General features: G+C 40.4%; 2 protein-coding genes across 2 annotated transcripts; both read left to right on the forward strand.

Annotated features, from left to right (window-relative positions):
- Positions 1-797: 797 nt before the first annotated feature.
- On the forward strand, positions 798-10,325 carry tmem67 (transmembrane protein 67). The gene is made up of 28 exons (XM_080039047.1): positions 798-1,028; positions 2,430-2,518; positions 2,641-2,731; positions 2,861-2,960; positions 3,798-3,861; positions 3,954-4,025; positions 4,141-4,203; positions 4,514-4,668; positions 4,786-4,894; positions 5,055-5,141; positions 5,371-5,436; positions 5,614-5,770; positions 5,854-5,974; positions 6,251-6,356; positions 6,707-6,763; positions 7,047-7,145; positions 7,234-7,332; positions 7,654-7,740; positions 7,851-7,950; positions 8,057-8,196; positions 8,292-8,432; positions 8,575-8,655; positions 8,743-8,859; positions 9,003-9,119; positions 9,225-9,329; positions 9,506-9,608; positions 9,821-9,963; positions 10,064-10,325. Exons 1-28 carry the CDS (start codon positions 824-826, stop codon positions 10,142-10,144), a joined length of 2,955 nt encoding a protein of 984 aa, XP_079895173.1. The 5' UTR covers positions 798-823; the 3' UTR covers positions 10,145-10,325.
- Positions 10,326-10,854: 529 nt separating this feature from the next.
- Positions 10,855-18,067, forward strand: pdp1 (pyruvate dehydrogenase phosphatase catalytic subunit 1). Its single transcript, XM_080038993.1, has 9 exons — positions 10,855-10,944; positions 12,558-12,822; positions 12,912-13,079; positions 13,238-13,449; positions 13,729-13,810; positions 14,080-14,174; positions 14,292-14,460; positions 14,564-14,782; positions 15,175-18,067. Exons 2-9 carry the CDS (start codon positions 12,571-12,573, stop codon positions 15,535-15,537), a joined length of 1,560 nt encoding a protein of 519 aa, XP_079895119.1. The 5' UTR covers positions 10,855-10,944; positions 12,558-12,570; the 3' UTR covers positions 15,538-18,067.
- Positions 18,068-21,895: the final 3,828 nt, after the last annotated feature.

Raw genomic sequence — 21,895 nt, forward strand, 5'->3', positions numbered from 1 at the left:
ATATACCTAGTGTCCTACTGATCAAGGGACCAATTCCAGGGCAGGCGGAGTGCCTGTTTTGGAAAAAGCCCCATACTAAATTACATAATGTAGGCAGAGAGGGACTAACAATCTTTCTTACTTTTTAAATTTTCTGATCCAGCATGCTTATCCTTAATATTATGCATCTTCTTTTTCTTTACAAAATGGCAGATGGCATTTATTTTTGGTAGGACTACAGGTGGAACTGGGAATAAGTTCAAATACAAAAAGTGGATTGGCGTTCTTCATGAATGAGTTCCCAGTGACCTCCAGTTTATAAATGTAGCAATAGGCTTGGGGCTAAATGTCCCATACATTTATTTACTGAGGTATTTTTTCTTATTCCTATAACAGAGAAATGATCTTCCATCATGTCTTAATAAGCCTCCAGTTCAAAACAACCAGGCCTACAGTAAATATGGTCTAGCCTGGCTTTAACACAATACTGTAGGCCGCAGATGGCTATCTACATAAAGATAAAGATCAAGGTCCTCTAAATGAATCAGAATTGGTTGTATTGCCAGGTAAGTTCTCACATAGGCCAATAAGGAATTTCCTGTGGTCAGACTGTGCACACATAGGCCTATACTTAGAGAAAATGTGCCAATTAAATATAAACTTACAAACATATTCATCCCATTGTTGTTAAAGTACTCTGACTGACATGTAGGCTATGTAGGCCATATATGTAGGCCTAACTTCATTTTACCTTTTTTTTTTGCGACGCACATATACATTTGGTCCCAACGTCATCACGCAAGGTGAACAGGATTGTGGGTAAAGAGGTAGCCCGTTGTTTACCATGGCGACGGGGACGCTACGGTCCGCTGCTAGCAGACTCAAAGCTCCTCTTACATTATTTCTTTCAATCAACTTACATCTTCTTAATTGCCAGCAGTTCATCATCCAATATAAGACTCCTTCAGATTGTAGTGTGGAAGAGTATTTCGATATCTCGAGTCTCTCGTGTGTGAGGTGCGGTCCAAATCAGCGACGGAGCCCAACAGGTCGGTTACAAACTCACAACAACAGATTTACTGACGATACTCTGCGACAAAAGTTGACATTAGGTTAAAAATGAACACGAATTGGCGGTAAGCCACGAAAGATGCAAAGGAATAACAATGAGCCGGGTCATAGCGAGCCAGTTGCAAATAGCTAGCAAAATTTGTTTTTGTTTTAAATCAGTTCTAAGGGGAAATCCACCCTAAAACAGATCATAAACAGGGTGCTGTTTGGATCATATGCAGCAGTCAATACTGTAGTAAACAGGTATGTGCAATGTCATTATTACAATAGCCTAATATAATGTTAATATTATACTTTAATGTTAATAATACTGAGTTAATAACACATTATAGTTTATGCATCACAGAGGCTTTCTACAGGAAGGGACAAAGCAGGCTCAACTCAATGTGGGAAGTAGGCCTAGTAGAGGCTATATATATATATACTGTATATAGGTTTACATATTGTGTGAGACTGAAATGACATCACTACAGATTGTCCAACAATCTTATTCAAATTCACAGGTATAATGTTTGAAATGACACCATCTACTGTAACCATCTACACCAATGTATAGCTATAGAAAGCATAATGCTTCAATGGTTCTTGACTCTTGTCCAAATTATTTGTTTTCTGGTGCCCAACATATACCCTCACTGGCCCTGACAGCTCCTCCATGAATTCAACAACCGTGTGTGTTCTTGCCAGAGGAGAAACCCTGTATCAATTACAGTAATACACCAACGAGCTGAAGATTATCGCTGTAGCATTTCAATATTTGGAGAAATAATTTATATTTCATCTTTTAACAGAAGTGTATTATTCATGTGGTTGAGGAGTGTGTGCCTTCAGAAGACCCGCTTACATTGTTGAAATGGCCATCAAGTGACTATAAAAGTCAGTTTAAAAGCAAAGGGAAAGAAAAGTAGCTAACAGCAGCTAACTGCCCTAAGAATCAGAATCAATAACAATGTTTTCAAATGTGGTAAATCCTGCACAGAGATTCCTCCACTTCTTCACCTGTGTTCCTCAGAAAATCCAAAAATAATGCTGAGGCCTAGGTCTAATTTCTGTTGCTTTCACTTCTCCTTCACATTTGTCATCCAGTGGAATTAAAAAAAGTTATCTATACCTATATTCTTTTGTTAAACAGTTGTATTTACCCATCTTATATAGCAGTACTAGCAGTACTCTAATCAAACCAATCAGAGCTCTACCACCATAGATAATATAATGTCTGTATTACTGTTTGTGCTTCAGCATTGATAGGTGATGACAGATGTTTGTATAACTAAATACTATTAAGGAGTGTTCAACTGCAATTTGTGAATGAACTCATATATCATACAACCTCCTCTGTTCCCATTGTCTTTGAAGCCTTTCCACACTTTTCTTTGCAGGACTGAGCTGCATTTGCAACACGGGGTATCAGACTCTCCCCACTGACAAGGCATCCATTACTTGTCAGCGATGTCCCATTGACAAGCCTGTAAGTATAATTTACTTAGAATGTCTTTATGTGTTGTTCATCTCACATTGTACTGTAGAAACTGCATACTCACACTCCCCATGCAGTGTCTTATACCATTTGTAATAATACTTTCTCTACAGGCAGTAACTAAAGAAGGGTTTGGGTGTATTCGCTGTCCGGGCATTCTCAGCGATGGGAGGAACTGCCAGTGCCCAACAGGCAATGTGCTAGGTGAGTCACAGATGAATGCAGAAATGTATTTAACAAACAGTCCTTAATGTTAAATGTGCTCGCTGGCATATTTTATGTATGTACGGAAGAATATTGTTAAATAATAACTGTTTTTTTTATTATTTCCAGTTGAGAGAGATGTATTTGGAAACCTTTTGGAAGAGGCCAGATGTGAAAAGTGTAATGGAAACACCCCTGCTTCTTCTGTACCAAACGGGAATGGAGACAGGTACGCATCAATGCCATACGGAAACACTGATACAGCCAGGGGTTTCATACAGAGTAACATAATGAGAAGTCCACCAGGGCCTCTTCTGTATATCCTTTTTTTTAATTTTTTTTATATAATCTGGAACATCAAATTGACATGGTACCACTTTGTCAACTATCTAACTGATATATCAACATTTCATATTCCCAGCATAAGATACAATAATGTTGGACATAGATGATCAAAATATAGACGTGCATAACCAATTTACTGCCCTCTAAAATATGTTATATAAAAGTACAGTAAACAATATGTCAAAAGTATAATAACAAATCCCAACATATAGTATATTATGGATTTTGTTGACTATTCATGGCAATGTTTATACAAGTGGCTTCTACTAATGCTACAGTAAATCCTAATTTTAAAAAAGAAGTGTATTAACGACTGAACAGTGTGTTATTAATTAAAGTCAAAGTCTGTATTTTATCTAATAGATAAGCGAACACAGCAAACCCACAGTGAAATGAGGAAGTCAAATCAGTGCAGAGTCCTCTATGATCCAACATTAAGTCCCGTCATTCTGAGCACTTACTTATGCCTTTGTAGCTTTCCTGTCTCCATCCCTCTGTGCCTTTCAGTAGCACTCACCGATTACCCTACTAATCGCCAGGACAGATTTTGCTCCTTCTATGACAAATGTTCCCTTTTTGTTCGCTCTGACTAAAGGCTCCTGCCTGCTTACTCACCACTGTTATGGTGCTGTCAGAGTGTGAACAAAGGATGACTTGATTCCAGGTTTTCCTTTGCAAAGTATGTAAGGGCTGGATATAAGTCTCCAAAATTGTATTTCAGATGTGAAAGATGTCAGGTCTCCTTCATCAACGCCTCCTGTGAGTGTAACCCTCCTAATGTCCAGGTGAGTTCCACTGACCCCCTAACCCTCATACCCCTCTTTCAAACACATCATTCACACACCTAAAATCAATTGTTGCTCTGTGATTTTTACAGTCAGGAGGATTATGTTTCCCTCCGGGGAGCCTATCCACCAATGTGAAACCCAGTGTCAACTATGCTCAACTGGCAAGTATCTTCTTGCTCTCTCATTTTCTCCCTTTAGTTTATAATTTTCTTTTCTTATTTGTTGTTGATGAGGATGTATTATGATTTGTGTTTATCTGTTCTGTTCCCCTTGCAGAAGCTCAGCATCCAGTCTGCCTGGTTCGTCAAAAACCTGTACTCCTCGTCAGCAGCCTGCCTTGTAATTTATTTTTATTTTTTTAGCTGACGTCGCAGGAAGACCATTCTGGTCGCAGCAACATACTGCCACAAGTGATGGGCTAATTTATGACACAAGACAATATGTGTGGTTGATTGACAATCATGGACACTCAATACAGCAATAGAAATTCTAACCATAATTGATGCCAAAATGCATCTAATTAATATGCATATGTCATGTTTGTATGAAAAAAAGGATTCTATATTTTCGCCATAGTCTTTTAAGTAGGTGAATTGTTTGTCTTTCAGCTGCTATGCACAAAAATAAAACAAATGTTGTGTGGCTGCAGGTCTTCTCCAACCTGACGGCGTGTCAGGCCCTCGGGAACATGTGTGTGATGAACATGCATTCCTTCAGCGGGGTCTCCACCGACGCCTGTGGTCTCTTCAACACTATCTTCAGATCAAGGGCTGCTCTGAGTTCCACTCAAGACATTTCCTACTGGTAATCAACACTATAATGGCATATTGTGCTATCTTGGCAGATTCGACCTCCCTATACTGCAACTTTTTTGTTTGACCAAGAGTGGAAAGTACAGCACTTTGGTTTATATTTATCCAGGAGAGTTAATCTGCCGTGGCTTTATTACGGGGACGAACCAGGACTGGCTAGTCGGGTGCTTCAGACCGATCCTGTTCCCATTGGGTTCAGTTTCAGAGGAAAAAACAAGGTTAGTGATTAACTTGAATCATCTTCCAAATATCATACTGAAAGAACTCCAAAGGAAAAGAATAACACTATGAAACAGTTTAATTAAATTCATTATACTACAAATTGAGCAATCATTTGTGATTTAATTTTTTCATTGACATACTATGTTTATCTGACAGAACACTGACATTAAGCTGCTTGCTGCTGTCTATAATGTCAGAGGAGAATTTCTCCGATGGGAAAAAGTAGGAGGAGGTAATCTTCAGGTAAGATGTCAAACTACAGAATACACAAGAGCATAGTAACTTATTGTAAAATGTATGTAGATGGGATTTGGTTTCCTTGGATTGGTAGGGCCAAATCCCAATCGTTGTCCCCCTCCAATCTATTAGTTGTTACAACTTTAAATTTTTAAGTGATTTAAACAAAGTATAAACATATAGGATGCTTATAAACACTTCACACAACATCTCTTCTTCTCTTCCTGTGTTTTAGCTTTGTCCAGAAACAACCGCTAAACAGGCGGCAGCCTTCAGCTTTGGAACCGCTTTCCAACAAAGTGTGAGTGCTATGACCTTCACTTAGCTCAGAGATGTTGCACAACCTCTTCTGCAATTCCCAGGTACTATAATCTGTGTGTGTGTGTGTGTGTGTGTGTGTGTGTGTGTGTGTGTGTGTGTGTGTGTGTGTGTGTGTGTGTGTGTGTGTGTGTGTGTGTGTGCGTGTGCTTGTGTGTAGTGTGATCTCTCGATAGCAGAGCTGTTGGATACCCATCCCGAGCCCTTATTCTATGATGTATTTATGGATCTTGGCGGTGAAGAGATGAACACAAAACTTCTCCCCCTGCCTACACTCGTCTTAAACCAGCAATACAATGGACGGTACATCAACCAAGGTGGGATTTTTTTGTTTGTTTTTGTGTGTTTGTGTTTTTATGTTTGTGTGTACATTGCTTCAATACATTTTGTCTTTGTACAGAGAGCATGAAGAACTGGTACCTGTCTCGGCGTATTTTTCTTGTGGACACGTTGAGTGGAAGAGAGAAGAGCTTGAGTAACCCGCCAAAAGTTATCCGTGTGGCCAGCAGTGTCACAATAAGGTGGGCTCCTTACGTGCAAAACTTTTGGATAAAAAGTGAAAGCTTCCCTGTGTAACTGCTTTGTGAAATGGTGATGTCTTTATGACCTAAAGAGTAAAAGATACAAATAAGTAAAAGAAAACATACACCACCGGGATATTCAAATTTGCACTTGTTTTAAATTAAATGGTTCAAAGGCCAAAGAGAGGACAAAAAATAGAATTACAGAAGTACGTCACCAGCAAATAAGGATATATGGTGCATTGATGCTTTTGATTAAATGTGTGTGTTTAATAGGTTCCAGTTGGTTTCACAAACCCAGGAGGGACAGGTATTTCCCCCTTTGATGACGGTGACCTACACAGATGTTCCCATTACAGATATCAATACACAAACAGTGTCTGTAAGTAGAGCACACACACACACTCACAAACACATGCACAAGTGTTTTTTTTTTTTACGGTTTTGAGGACCCTCACTGACATAATTCCCTAACCGCTAACCCTAACGTTAACCATCATGCCTATTTTTTATTAAATTCTTAATTTTTTATTTGAAAGCGATAATGTCCTTCAATTAAATGCACCTGAGTTAGCTTAGTTTAAATTGGCAGTCCCTTTGCTTGTTGTTTATGGGCATCCTAAAGTAAAAACAACATACAAATACAACATGTACATGGCTCAATGCGTTGCTCTCTCTTCATTTATCAAAAAATATAAGCTTTTGGTTGGTGACCCCATTTCTCGTTTCTAGACAACGTTTGCTGTGGAATATGAGATGGATCAGAAGGAGGCTCGCATGAAGACAGATGTGAGTAAAGGCATGAATGAAAGGCTTGTTGTTAAATGGTCCCATGTGACAGAAAAAAGGAGGAACTGTTGTGTCTGACTGATGCTCTTTAGTGTTTATAGCACAGCACACATGGGGTACGGCATAACCTGAGGCTTTGATATTTGTGTGTGTGTGTGTGTGTGTGTGTGTGTGTGTGTGTGTGTGTGTGTGTGTGTGTGTGTGTGTGTGTGTGTGTGTGTGTGTGTGTGTGTGTGTGTGTGTGTGTGTGTGTGTGTGTGTGTGTTTGTGTGTGTGTGCGCAGACTGCTCTCGGTGTGTTGGGTGGTGTAGCCGTGCTCTACTCTCTGCTGAAGACAGTCAGCTGGAAGAGGAGGATCGCCTCCCCGCTCATCGATGTGGAGGTGCTGTGTCTCTAACCCAGCAGTATTCAAGCCTCTTAAGTCCATATGTTGGTGTGAAGTAACCTCACTCTCGCTCCTTTTCCCTCAGACTATCCTGAAGTTTTTGTTGTTTTATGCCGGAGATCTGGCCAATGTTTTCTTTGCCATCACTGTGGGAACTGGACTTTACTGGCTCATCTTTTACAAGGTTAATGTTACTCCTTTGAGACTTTCTTTTATGGAACTGATAATTCTTTCCTTGAGTTTAATGTTTTACCAGTTTCTCCTTTCTGTAGCTTCTTCCTTTGAGACCCTGTTTTGACTTCATTTATTTTCCGAGCACAAAAAGTGTTTCTCTTATCCTTGCATGGCCTTTTAACATTTCTTTCCTCTCTGCACTCTTTAGACGTTAAAGGCAAGTCTTTCCCCTCCTTTACCTTCTTTGCATGTTTTTTTTAAATTGAGTAGACTTAGAAGTTTATTATAGTCGGCTGCTGTCTGGGATTAATGTGTGTATGTTTCTGTTTAGGCACAACAGTTTGTATCTGTGCTGTTACCACTTCCTGCTCAGGAGAAACAGTTTGTGACGTACATCGGTTGTGCCTTCTCTCTCAAGGTGAAACACTAAACTGAACAGAAATGAACAGCATTGATGTTTAAAGCTAGATGGTGTGCTTCTATAACAATATTGGAATAAAGTATTCCTATCTATGTATTTGTATCCAGGCTATGCAGTTCCTCCACAAACTGGTCCTTCAGGTGTCCGTTGATGTATTCTTTATTGACTGGGAGAGGCCTCAAAGCAAAGCTAACAGGACTGTGCAAGGTACAAACACACTTACTCAGTCAGAGCTTACTGTATATATTTGAGTCTAAATAAGACATAATTACCAGCTGTTTTGTCCCTTGCTTCATATTCGCTGATGTTTCAGCATCTGGCGAGCCGAAACGTGACCCCTCCCCAGTGAGCATCTGGCGGACCTACTTTGTGGCCAACGAATGGAACGAGATCCAGACCATCCGCAAGATCAGCCCTACTTTTCAGATCATGGCTGTGCTCTTCTTTCTAGAAGTAAATCATACGCCTATACATACTCTCTGTTCTTTATTGCAGCCTTTGTTAAGTCTTTTTCCCTGGTTGCTCACACGTCACCCTGTGTTGTTCAGGTGCTGGGGTTCTCTAGCCTGGCCCTAAGGGACCCCTGGTCAACTTTACAGCGCTCCTCGCAGGAGTACACCCCTTCATACAGCCTGATGCTGCGCTACGGTCTGGCAGCAACACTGTGGCTCTGCATCGGACTTCTGCAGGTTAAACTGATAGCATTCACTTATATCTCCTCCCTCTCTAACTAATTCAATCCCTCAACCTTTTCCTGACATTCTTGAGGAATTAGTGGAATAAACAGTGCGAGTGTGGAAAGCTGCTTTAAAATATCCTTTTTTTCTACAGCTGATTTTCTTCACTGTGTTTTATGAGCACTTTGTTGAGGACAAAATCCGTCAGTTTGTAGATCTCTGCTCCATCAGTAATGTAAGTAGAAATATTTGTATCATATTTTAAACAATATATTTGTGTGGAATGTTTTACATAAGTGTATCTTGTTTGGTTTCCTTATAGATATCTGTGCTGCTGTTATCTCACCGTTGTTTTGGCTACTACATCCACGGACGTTCAGTCCATGGGCACGCAGATACAAATATGGAGGAAATGAACAACAATCTGAAGAGAGAAGGTGTAAGTACACTGACTGACTACACATTAACATTAACTGCATGCCACTTGTGTTGTGCCAGTAGTCGTATCATATGTATAACATTGTTGATTTCACATTATATCCATCCTCTTTCTTTCTCTATCTTATCTTTTTCTGTCTCAAGGAATCCATGTGTGGTCAAAGAGGTCTACTGCCCAATACAGACACGCAGACCTTTCAGGTCTCCATTACCAACCATCTGCGGGAGCATTATGACAGGATACGGGACCAGATCAGTAGGGTGCGTGTTTTCACTTCTGTGTTTACAAGAAGGCTATAAAATACCAATCAAAATGAAAAAAAGCTTTTTTCATTAAATGGTTGATTATCTCGTGTGCTCAAACAGAATGGCCCTTCGCGGATGATTGACGCCGGCTTGCCAAACCGGTTTGAGCAGAACACCAGAGCCTACCACACCATGAACCACTTCCTGGGATCCATTGTAGACCATGTTAGTAGTGTTGCACTGAAGTAAACTCTCACAAGCTCATTCAACCCCACAGTTTGATTTGACCTTGTATTTTCCTTTTTGTTTTCGATTTTTTTAAATATATTTTTTTCATTGACATGAAATATTTTGTATAAAAAAGCTTGTTTTGTCTTTCCTGTTTACATTATCAACCTCAGGCCCACTGTGACATGGACTATATAGTGAAGGACAAGTTGATGTTGGAGAGGGTCATAGGGATGGAGTTCCTTGAACCCAGTGACAAAAGCATATTTTACAACGGTAATGACTTTGTGTCCCATACATACTGTACTTTTTTTTTCAAATATGTTTTATTGAGAATTAATACAATACTTACAACTTCTCAGAATTGTATACAAGAAAAGCAGAGGTACAATGCTCCCTCCTCCCTCCTCCATCCCCACATACTGAACATTTCTGTATGCTTACCTAAGCTTTGTAAAAATAATGTATGTTTGTATTTCTCACTTTAGATGAGGCCCACTCCTTCAGTGACGTGCTGTTTTATGGAAATGAGGCCACATTGCTGATCTTTGACACTTTGTTCTTCTGTGTTGTCGACCTCGGATCTCAGAGCTTTGTGCTAGCAGCCGTGCTAACATACGTACAGCAAATGGTCAGTATTTGGTTTTCGTACACACACTATGTGGCCTTCCCTGTGCTAAAAAGGACATGAACTGTATTTCAATAAATGTCCTTTTTTCTCCTTGTTACAGATTTTTCGCTTGATCCGTAACACTCTTGGAAGGAAGAACCTTGTCAACAAGACTCTGGTGGATAAGAGATTTCTGATATGAAATCCCTTGTAAATGGTAGCGTCAGTGTTGTTTACTTGTATTTTTCACAAATATGTGTACTGCTCACAGCTTGTGTACCTAATTGTTTTTTTGTACTTTTCTTCACATACAGTATTTTCAAAGCTGTTTCATGATGTAAATATCATTTTTTGTAAAGTTTTTATTGATTAAAGTGTTTTGATATGAAGATAGTCTTCTTTTTTGTATCTTTAAATTGCTTCTCCAAATGTGTTATGATAATCATGGAATTTATGACATAAAGAGAGGTTTGTAATAGTTTGTAACAACAATTGTGGGTGTACTAGCTCCATAGGTGTATTTTTGAATAGCTACTGAAAAATGTTTGTAACACGGTGAAGTATGGCATATTAACATTGTGACGCATACTGTATGTTACATGTATCTTGATAAAGGAGAGTTCAGTTTGAGTTTGAGTCGAGTTTCCCCAAAACAGAGGCAATTAAGCTTTGACTTTTCAGTTGGAGCATTCACTAAGACAGCATCTTTCTTTCCTTTTACATGAATACAATATACAACTATATAAAAACTTAGGCTGTCCCTGGCTGCAATATAGCCTACTATATAAATGAGTGTTCGCTAATGGGATTATCATTTTTAAAACTCAGTTTGCGCCCATTCCGGTGCGTGTGGGGTTAACGTGAGTTCATCGCAGCGGTCAGCGCTCAGCCAATCAGCGTTCACTCTATGGAGGGGCGCTCTAGAAGGATACAGTCAAGAGAGGGGTCGGTCGTTGTGTAAAACCATGAGCTTCAGTAACTTCTTCACATCTGTCTGTTAAGGTGAGTTTGTTTATCGCTTTACATTCACAGGTTCAGTCCAGAGGTCTGTACAGCTCGCGCCGAGAAGTCTCGTTCGAGCAGACCTTCTCCAGGTTCACGATAGTTGGAGGGTGTAACCTAGACACGTCTAGCTGCCATTAGCATGCATTTGGGTGCCTGACTGGACTGACGTATGTCGTATGTAACCAATGTTAACGTTATCTGGTAATGTCACAGTGGCCTTCCTCAGCTCTGAGGCTGATATACTGCTTTGGACGCTGCTAAATGCTCACAGGATAGCTCACGGTGCTGTATACTTTGCTGCTAGCTAGGAGACGCTAGTGATGTAAACTAACGAGCAACTTTCTTTCAGAGCCCAGAACTGAGGCGGGCCCTCTGTGGTATTTCTGACTCATACACTGTTTGAGTTTTGAAGGATTTGTGGCTGCTGCTCAGCGGGGTCAGCCTGTAGGACATTTGAAATAAAACTTTTGATCAGCGTAGATTTTCACCTGGGCTCCCTTCATCACCTGCACTGCTGCATCTTTCAAACTGTCTTCAAGTTGATTTCAGCTCTGCAGATAGACTTTTATTATGCAATGGGGACAGTTTATTTGGGGACACACGGACACAGGATCTAGTTCAGTAGGTCATGAGCGGACAGAGTATTTCTCAAGATCTAAATGTCAGGCCAGAGATTCTTGTCAAAGCTATATATAGGAGGCTGGACAGCCCTGTGGAGCTCTGTTGGAGAGGACAGCAGTGAGCCTGAACAAGCCTCACGCCAGTATACTCCGGCAGGACTCTCTCTCCTGATTCACATTTTCAGACTTCAGGAAATTGACTCTTACGAAACAATTTCAAAAGTGTGATGGAAAAATTATTTTCAGTGGGTTTTTTCCAGTCTACTTTAAGAATGTTTACTGTCTTGTGACACATTGTCTTTTTAAGTAATTGATTAGAGAAAACAGACTGTTTTCCTTATATTGATCTGTCATGTGTTTCCTCTGTTTAATGTCCTGTTTTGTGAAGGGTCTTTATTCTAGTTTCCTGAGATAATCAACTTATTGAGTAAACTCCTGTATAAATATTCTGGCTGGCAACAGAATGTTGTCAGCCTCTTAACCAACTTTAGGTGAAGGAGTTGACCCTGCTCGGCCGAACAGTATATTTTTGACTGTTTGTTTTATCCTTTTTTATTAAAATACTTAACTCAACTGAGTTTTTTGATTGTTGTGGATATATCAAATTTCCATAACAAAAACAAACTGTACAAATTAGTAACCTTCATGACATATCTATTTATTGCAGAACTAAGTTTTCATTTGGTTTTCAGTAAATAAATATTCAAATATTATGGCCAGTGTGGTTGGTTGTTGTGATGAGGTTATTTAGACTCTAAATATTTTGGTGTTTTTAGGTAGACATTTGAGGCACTACTGTCAACCTGTCCCGGACTCTAAACCTCACAACATAATTTCTCTGTTCTTTTTTTCTAAATGGTGCATATATCACACACTGTTCTGCATCTTGTTCATCCAGTTGTTGCTTTATGACTTATTCCTTAGCTCTGTACGTTTGCCTCCTCCAAAGCTTTGTGTACATTATGTACTGTTTTGTGTTTGTGCCTGCAGCACACTTTCAGCCATGCCTGTGACATCTCAGATGCTCAGGGGTTTGCCCCGTGCAAAGTTATTGGCCTCCAGTCTGTTACCATGCCAACAACAGCAGACCCAATTAGGACCCTTCGCCCAGCGACCCGTTTCCAGACGGCCTGCTCGTATATGGCAGAGCCAGCAGCACTCCAGAAGTTACCAGACAACGTCTCTGCTCCGCAGCTACATCCTCACACCCCCGCAGGTCAACTCCATTCTGAAAGCCAACGAGTTCAGCTTCAAGGTTTGTGTGGGATCATTCATTCAAAATACTTCTCACCATCTCCACCTTTTAAGTTCGCATCTAAGAATTTGTATATGTTGTGGTTCCAGGTGCCAGAGTTCGATGGGAAGAATGTATCATCTGTGATGGGTTTTGAGAGTAATCAGCTGCCAGCCAATGCTCCAATAGAAGACCGTCGGAGTGCTGCCACATGCCTGCAGACCCGAGGAATGCTGCTGGGGGTGTTTGATGGACATGCTGGCTGTGCTTGCGCACAGGTGAAGTCATCTCCATTTTTTGAAGTTTAACTATTTTTTAATTAAAGTTTGTCCAGGATTTTGAGTCATCGAAACCTACCAATTTACACTTGACAAATTGAGATGTTAGGATTACAAACTCACATTTCAACTCATTGTCTCACTCTCCTCTCTGCCAGGCGCTGAGTGAGAGGTTATTTTACTACATAGCTGTGTCTCTGCTGCCTCATGACACACTGTGTGAGCTGGAGGCAGCGGTGGAGGCTGGCAGGGCGCTCAGTCCCATCCTGCAGTGGCACAAACACCCAAACGACTACTTCAGCAGGGAGGCTCAGAAGCTCTACTTTAACAGCCTCCGAACCTACTGGCAGGAGTTAATAGATCTCACCTGGTGAGGACTGGTAAACACAGCAGAGGATAAAAAGTCGAGTCAACAGCCCTGTGGCAAAAATGCAGGTTACATCATTAACTGCAGTACCACCACTCTATTCATGAGACCCATAAGTTTAACCTTTTCTCTTCTGCTGTGCCTTGTAGCAGCACACGCATACCAACACTGACCCATATGCTGTTTTGCCAATAGTGTTTTTGCCTGTCAATGTTCTCAACCTGTGGCGTCCTCTCCATCGGCTTCACACATACATGGCTCTTTCTTTCTCTCTGTTTTCAGCCCAGGCGAAGTTCCAGAAACCCGCGAGGCACTGCTGAATGCCTTCAAGAGGCTGGACAGTGACATTTCCCTGGAGGCTCAGGTGAGAACCATCTGCCGTTTTAATGTGAAAAAGTGACGCTTGTTACCCTTGTTATGGTCTTGTGTTAATTAGGAACTTACACAGGAGGTTTTAGATGAGTTGATAGTTGCAGATTTAGCGGTTAATTTCTTGGTTTAACTCAAGATTTTGACTTTAAACTTTTTATGGAATAAAGAGGAGCTCGGGTGTCAATGCCTCTCGGTGTAATTTAAACCCATGTGTGCCGCGTCCTGTCTGGAGGCTCAACTCCGTGTTACTTTCCCGTGCAGGTTGGAGACCCCAATGCTTACCTGCACTACTGGGTGCTGAGAGTGGCCTTTTCTGGAGCAACGGCCTGCGTGGCTCACGTCGACGGACAAGACCTGTACGAAGAAACAAATACATCTACACTGATTATTTTAAGATTCCAGAATAGACGTGTCATTTTAACCAAACTGCTGTCTCTCAGCCCCTGATTCCTCTCTCCTCTCTGTTGCTGAAGGTACATAGCCAATACAGGAGATGCTCGGGCAGTGTTGGGCGTGCAGGAGGAGGACGGTTCATTCACCGCTCACACGCTCTCCAATGACCACAGCGCCCAGAATGAGGAGGAGGTGGCACGGATACGGAGTGATCACCCTCCGTCAGAGAGAAAGACGGTCATACGTCAGGTACTACACCTGCTTACTTGCTCCATGTGGTGGTGGTGGTTGTTATAATAGCATTTATTTTTAAACCTCCTCCCCTCTTTCTGTAAAACTTCTCCCTCCTCAGGACCGGTTGCTTGGCCTTCTCATGCCGCTCCGTGCATTCGGGGATGTGAAGTTCAAGTGGAGTATTGAACTGCAGAAGAACGTGTTGGAGTCTGGTCCCGATCAGCTCCACGAAAACGAGCACACCAAGTTCATCCCTCCAAACTACCACACGCCGCCCTACCTGACCGCCGAGCCTGAGATCACATACCACAAACTGCGGCCACAGGATCGCTTCATGGTGAGAGGACAATCGCTTAGAACATCTTCTCTGTGTTTGTTACTGAGAGGGCGAAGTGAAGCATGGTCTCTAGAAACCTTTTTTAGTATTCAAACTAAGGATCGGTTGTGTCCTTTTTTGAAACAGCTACATTACAAAAACATAACTCTTTTTTTTTTTTTCAGTTACTTGATTTCTCTGGTTGATTTGAAATGAGAACTCCATGACCTTTGCAGAAAAACTGTTCCTTATATGAAAAAATAATAATTTGTTTTTCATTATCTATTTCTGGTAGCTTTTTTGCCCAATCTTGATTTAAAGTTTTATTGTAAAGAACCTCATTTACTGATCTCACTCTGCACATGAAGTCGTCAGTATGTGTTAAAATCGTTTTCCTTTGTCCGCCGCTGTAGGTGATTGGCACTGACGGCATCTGGGAGACCCTCCACAGACAGGAAGTGGTTCGCATCGTGGGGGAGTATTTAACAGGGGTGCACCAGCGTCAGCCCCTCAAAGTAGGAGGCTACAAGGTCACCCTGGGACAGATGCAGGGGCTACTCGACGAGAGAAAGGCTCGCGTGTCGTCAGCTTTCGAGGATCAGAACTCGGCGACCCACCTGATGCGCCATGCGGTGGGAAACAACGAGTTCGGCACGGTGGACCACGAGAGGCTCTCCAAAATGCTGTCTCTGCCCGAGGAGCTGGCTCGCATGTACCGCGATGACATCACCATCATCATCTCTCAGTTCAACCCTCATGTATTTGGAGCACAGTGACAGGACGCACAGTCCTGAGCTGTACGAGAGACCTTCATTTGTGTTACACACAACTGGAATGCTGTAGATGTACACACAAGCATACTCTGTGGACAAAAACGGGGCGTTATAAGAAACACATCTGTGCAGCAGTCGGAATTAATCCTTTTAACTCTTATTTATGTAAATAATGTTTATGTTTGCATGGAATGCCAGATAATATCTGTTTGGACATGATCTCAGTCTCTAATGCTGGGCTTACACTACACGACTTTTCACGCAATTTGACAGTCGCAGACAATCTTCCAATGTCGGACTGAAATCACGGGAGTCTTACTGGAGTTGTGGCGCGTGCCCGTAATCTCAGTCGTTTGGTGTATGGTGTTTTTACGACCCGATTTCAGGCAGTCTTCTCCCCGTCTTGACGTTCCGACATTATCAAACAGGTTTGATATTATCGTTAGTCTTAAGGGGTTGGCTCAAGCGAAATGACGTGAACACTGTCACACTCTCTCCAGCACCAAACACGACGCAGGAGGAGCGGCATTAGTCACGACTTGTGTCCAGCTGTGAGGTACTTGTTCCGGACACTTTCACGTAGCAGCCTCGGCTAGAGAACCAGGTTGTCACGCGCAACCTTAACACTTTACCCTCAAATACAGGGTTAGGAGTGAGAGTTATTTGGGGACGATATCAGCATATACATTTGGTCAAATAACTACAGGATGTCCCCCGCTCGGAATATCGAATTAACTTTTTTTTAAATTAAATATAATCACAATCGCGTTTGCAGTTTTAAACGTGATCATACATGACACAAAGCCTAGGTGATAAGGGCATGTGGTTGTTTATACACCAAGTCCATTTTGCCCGCGAAAAAAAATGATGTATTTCACTGAAATCACTTTTAATCCCCTGTAGCAGGATTGGAAATTATATTAATTTCAAAAGGAATCTAGTTGTAGTCTTGCAATATGAGACCCCCTGTCTTTTCAAAATCTCACACTGTGACTGAAAACTAATGACTAATTGTCTTCAGGTGTGAGTTGATTGTCTTTAGATGTGAGAGGGTGTCAGTCTTCAGTCTTTTCAAAGCCTTTTAAAAGTCCTTTCGTGTAAGCCCAGTATTGTATGTTATTTATGCTGCCAATATCCTCCAGCAACCGCTTCATTCTCAATCTCTCTGCGCGGCTCATGAGACACTGTTACAAACTTATTTTTGTGCCAAAATATTCAACCTCCTCGTCGCCTGAAGGAGCCTTTGAGGTTGAACTTGTAGGAATTCCAAAGAGGGTAAAGGTTGGGACTTATGAGAGTAAAGAGGTCTCTCTGGACGCAGCACTGACTGAAACTGCTTTTACTGATATGGACTCTAACACAGCTGTGCCATCACAACACATCACAACACTCTTTCTTTTATCTGCTGTCTGGTTTTGTTGTTTGCATCTGTGAGGCCGATGTTACGACAGAGGACTGTTTGTTTTTATTAGTTTTTCTTTGAGATATTCTTAGTACTGTCCACTGTTCTGCATTTGCACTGCTGTAGTATTTGGAGGATGATGTTTACTCCAGCATTGGCTTCAAGTGATTGACTTTGAGCTTAGAGGTGTTTTGCATCCATATCGAGTGAACAATGTAGAAACTACATGGTGCAACTGATGTTGATGTAAATATTGTAAAAACAGCTGTCACTTTAACCTCATTATAGCATAGGGGTTTCAATCTTGTGTGAAGAACAAGACGAACGTCAGGGTCGTCAAGATGATTATAAGGATAGAGAGAAAATGATTGTTACATACCCTTTTTTATTTTCTCTCACTAGCTTCTTTGAATAAATAATTTCTCCTTCAGGCCATAAGATATACTGTAGCTTCATTTTAAAGTGTTTTCAAAGAGTCCAAAGTCAAAAAGGTTGTAAACTACTGTGCTAGTGATTGTTTTTATGTCACAGCTAACATGCTGGAGCATAATGCAGATACACCTGTTCAAATACTTACAGAATGCACAGGTCTAACAAGTCATTAAGTCTTGGAGAACTTGTACTCTGCACTTTATTACCTTTTCACAATAGTAAAGATAATTATTCTTCCTTTCCAGCATATAATAGCATGACCCTTTGGCCCGAGTGACAGAAGTAGTAGTCTTTTAGTCTTGACAGTCACCACATCTGGTTATAGCTTTTAAGTAGCTGCTGGGGTAAATTGAAAGTTTGTAGTGTTTCAAGTTTTGTGTTGGGTTAAAAAGGGACTTGTGTTAAAAGATAATCTTGCCTTATTTATTTATTTTAACCTTTCTGACAGTTCGTTAGCTGTGTGGGTGAAAGTAAGTTACAGATTTGCTTTGTGAAAGCAGATTCAGTTTCCTTATGCTTCCAGGTGAACACCAATGAAAGGGTGGTGGCTTGTGGCCGGTGTTTGAGTGTATTTAAGCCCAAATGAATGAGCAGCAGAATTGATTATTTATTCAGCTTTAGCAGTATGTTACTCGTCTCTATCTACAATTGTATGTATAAATTGTAACTTATGAGTTTTGTATATGAATAAAACGCTGAATAAACACCGCTTGGTGCTGTTTTTGTGTCTACTATACTTAATATTTGAGGTACTTGTATACCCACACTTTCAATTAATACATACTTTTCAGATCAAGATGTTACATCAAACATATCTAGAACTTTTAAAATATGATGCCGTGTTAAGGAACAAACCCAACATATAAGATTAAGAGCTCTGTTATTATGAAAAAAATAATCATTCCGTTTCAGTAGTTCATGATAAAATGCCAAACATTTTATGTATCAACTTTAAAAATGTGAGGATGTTGTGCTTTTCTGTCTTAAATTACAGAAAAGTGACTAAGTTGTAGCTCTTGGGAAATGTTTCCCACTAGTTTCTAAAGTGTTAATGTGTTGATCATAGAAATCATTGGAAGATTAATCTATAAAGGAAATAATCATTAGTTAACACCCTTAATAAAGCTCAGCAAACTACAACAGTTGCTGCTTACACATTGATCCATAACTATTGACAATCTAATGATATGACAACACACCCATTTTTCTGCATTGAGTACTTTTACTTTTAATATTTTTTGAAGTATATTTTCCTAATATATGCATTTACCCCAGTATCCTTCACAGTGCAGGACAATTAAGTGTTAAAGAGTATTTTGCCCATGTAGTGATGCTACTTAACTTTAGTAAAAAGGTTGTGAGGGACTCTTCACAGCTGTTTAATCTGTGAAGTCATTTTCATGAGAGAGTCAGTGAACCGCCACTAGATGCTGCTGCAGCATCAGACAGGAGGTTGAACTATGCCTCAAACAAGATCTGGGAGAATACTGTCATCCTCGTGGCAGCCTTCGCTCATTCTTATAAATTAGGTGGACAAAATAATAGAAACGCTTCTCAGTATTACACAAAAAAAAAACTGCGAACTCCAAAATGTCCACACAGTCGAATCAACATCTTTCTGAAACAGTTTAATCAAAAACTTCAAATTAAAGTTCCTTGAGGGAGGAATATTTTTATATTATACTTCAACTGTTAGAGCACTATTTGCCCAATAAACTGACAAACGATCGGCCCTTAACTTTAGAGGAGATATTATTTGTGGTTGAGAAATAATTAGCATTCAAAAGCACTTAATCATAAAAAAAATAGCAGCCCATCTGGTTTTCCATCAAGCTATAATGTTTTTTGGCAAGATTTAATACATCCACATTCCACCAATTCTAAGTTATTTGTTAAAAAACACATCATCTACGGAAGTTTAAACTATTACAGTGAGATTATTTTTGTTTTCAGACTATTGCAAACTTGCTTAAAAAGACTCATTCAGCTGGAGATAATGACCTAGCATTTTTTCTATGACCAAAAATATCCTCACATGGTTCGGGATAATAACATGTTGTGTGAGTAGGCCCTGAAGAGTGCAGCCATTAGATGGTGAAAAACACAAAAATATGGGTTCATCAAAACCATGATGTATGATTATTGTGATTAAATCCTGCTATTGTTTGGCCTTGCTTTTATTATTGGCTGAAGCACTTTTTTATTACCCTGCTGTAAAACAAAGAATCAAAGAGAGAAGAAAAAGCCTTTGATTTGAGCATCTTTTGTCTCGATTTTAAAACACAATGACATACTGTAGGCAATCAGAACAACAAGGGCCTTATAAGTTACAGTAAGTTCACACTAAACAAACTTCTCCGGTTAAAGCTGGGGTGGAGGATTTGGGGAGAAAATGGCAGTTGGGATGGAGATTTGAATCCCTCTTTGTTCCCTCCCCTATGGTCCCTCCCTGACACGCTCTACACCAACAAAGTTGTGCCAAAGTGAATGGACAGTCCCAACAGCCAATAAGAACCGACAATCGGAGCCTCGCTCTGATTGGTCAAAGTGTACAGCTCATGTTAACTTTGACCAATCAGAAATCATATACCCCAGCTTTAAATGCTTCATTACCGCCACAGCGCAGATGTTTTCCAGAACTAGTTCGTAAAAGGAGAGTGACATTTTCTCATGGAATTGGTTTACATGCTTCAACCTTTTTGGGGGATTAAGATACAGGACATGTCATCAATATCATCCCACACATTGGCTACATATGTTAACAACCGAGGAGGGAAGTTATACACCACTAGTATATATAGAGGCGCTCATAACTTCTAAGTTTTAGACACAATATTTATTTATTATTGTATTTTTTACCATCATTATCTGATCAATGTTGTTAATGATGTTGCAATATCAAGAAACTCCCTTAGATGGCTATTTCTATATTAGGATAAAAGGGCTCCCCATCAGAGCTTACAGTTTACTATAAGGACAAAAACTATTTCTCTTAGTGATGGTCACGTTTTATTTTTCAGAGGTTATTGGGTCATCCAACATGCAGTTTACTTTTCCTGTCTTTCATCCACCTCTTTTCTTCTGTACTTCAACCTATCAACTTCTCTCACCAGCTCTACAGGACTCTATGTGTGTTGTGGAGAGTGTTGCCTTGGATACAGGCTAGGAGAGAGTGCAGACATAAACATTGGAGAAGCTCCATGTTGAGATTGGCGTTATGAGACCACTTCTCTGCATCTGACTTTCCTTTTTTGAAGCTGCAGCAGCACGTTTATGACTAATCTTTAAAATATACATACACACACAGACACACACACACACACACACACATACACACACACACACACACACACACACACACACACAATTCAGTGTTTTTACAAACAGGCACATGGCCTTGTTATTGAAACACATGTACGCCCACATTCAAACCTTGTATTTGATAGAGAGAGTGCTGTGGTCTTTGTGGTGCATAAAAGCTCCCAATCATGCCATCCTCCTTTCAGCAACACTAATAATTGGTAACGCGTCACCCACTGTCAAAGAGATGACTCAGAGCAGCAGTACTGTGGCCTTCACAAAGCAGCAGATAGGTGGGGAATAGGAAAGGACGCTACAGCACTGATTGCAAGTGCAGAGTTAATATTAGTGAGACATCTAGACAGAAGGTTAGCTTAAGAAAGAGAGAGCAGAGACAAAGTGGACCGTGTTAATGGAGCTGAGATATGGCTGCTCGTGTCTTATGTCCCGGGTCATCTGCAGCACCACATGTCCTGCCGTAACATTTCCACGCACCCACCCACACAGAAATATGCAATGAAGATGTGACATCCAAAATGGTTCCCAGTTTCTTTGTTTATTGTCATTTTGGTCATTACAAAATACGGCCATATTTGTTTATTACACTGACACTCTCGGTTTAAAAGGTGTTTTAACATTGAAGATAACAGTGAGTTATTATACATTCACATGAAAGATAATAACAAAAGAAAACACCTCTTGGCCAAAAAATAATAATTATGTGAGATGATGAAACTGCTAATGAAACAACCTGAGTCTGGGAGTTAAATTTAAATAAATTATGTTAACAAGCTCTATAAATGCATGATTAGCATGGGGCCACCTGACAATTTAATTAAGTTTGCACTGCACTTATTAATCAAGCTCAATTCTCTTTTGTATACAAAATAAAATATGCTTAAGTAAATGTGTGTGTGTATACATCTATTTTTGTGAGAATAAATTCTAATGTTGGACAGGTCATTGTTAGCAAGTCCTTTACTCAATTGTTTTTTCCATGCATTTATTTAATCTGGGTTAAGTTGAAAAGGACAATGCCCTTTAAATCCACAGAAAAAAAACAGAGTTGGTCTTTAATTCTTATTGCAATCTGTGATCAATGGCTGGGAACCATCCAACTTGGGGTAAAACTCAGAGGTATATGTCAGTGATGGTCCTCACAAATATAGAAGTACACATATATGTGGTTTGTGCGTGTGTGTGTGTGTGTGTGTGTGTGTGTGTGTG

This window comes from Ammodytes marinus, assembly GCF_949987685.1.
Source record: "Ammodytes marinus genome assembly, chromosome: 13".
In the NCBI taxonomy this organism is placed as follows: domain Eukaryota; kingdom Metazoa; phylum Chordata; class Actinopteri; order Uranoscopiformes; family Ammodytidae; genus Ammodytes; species Ammodytes marinus.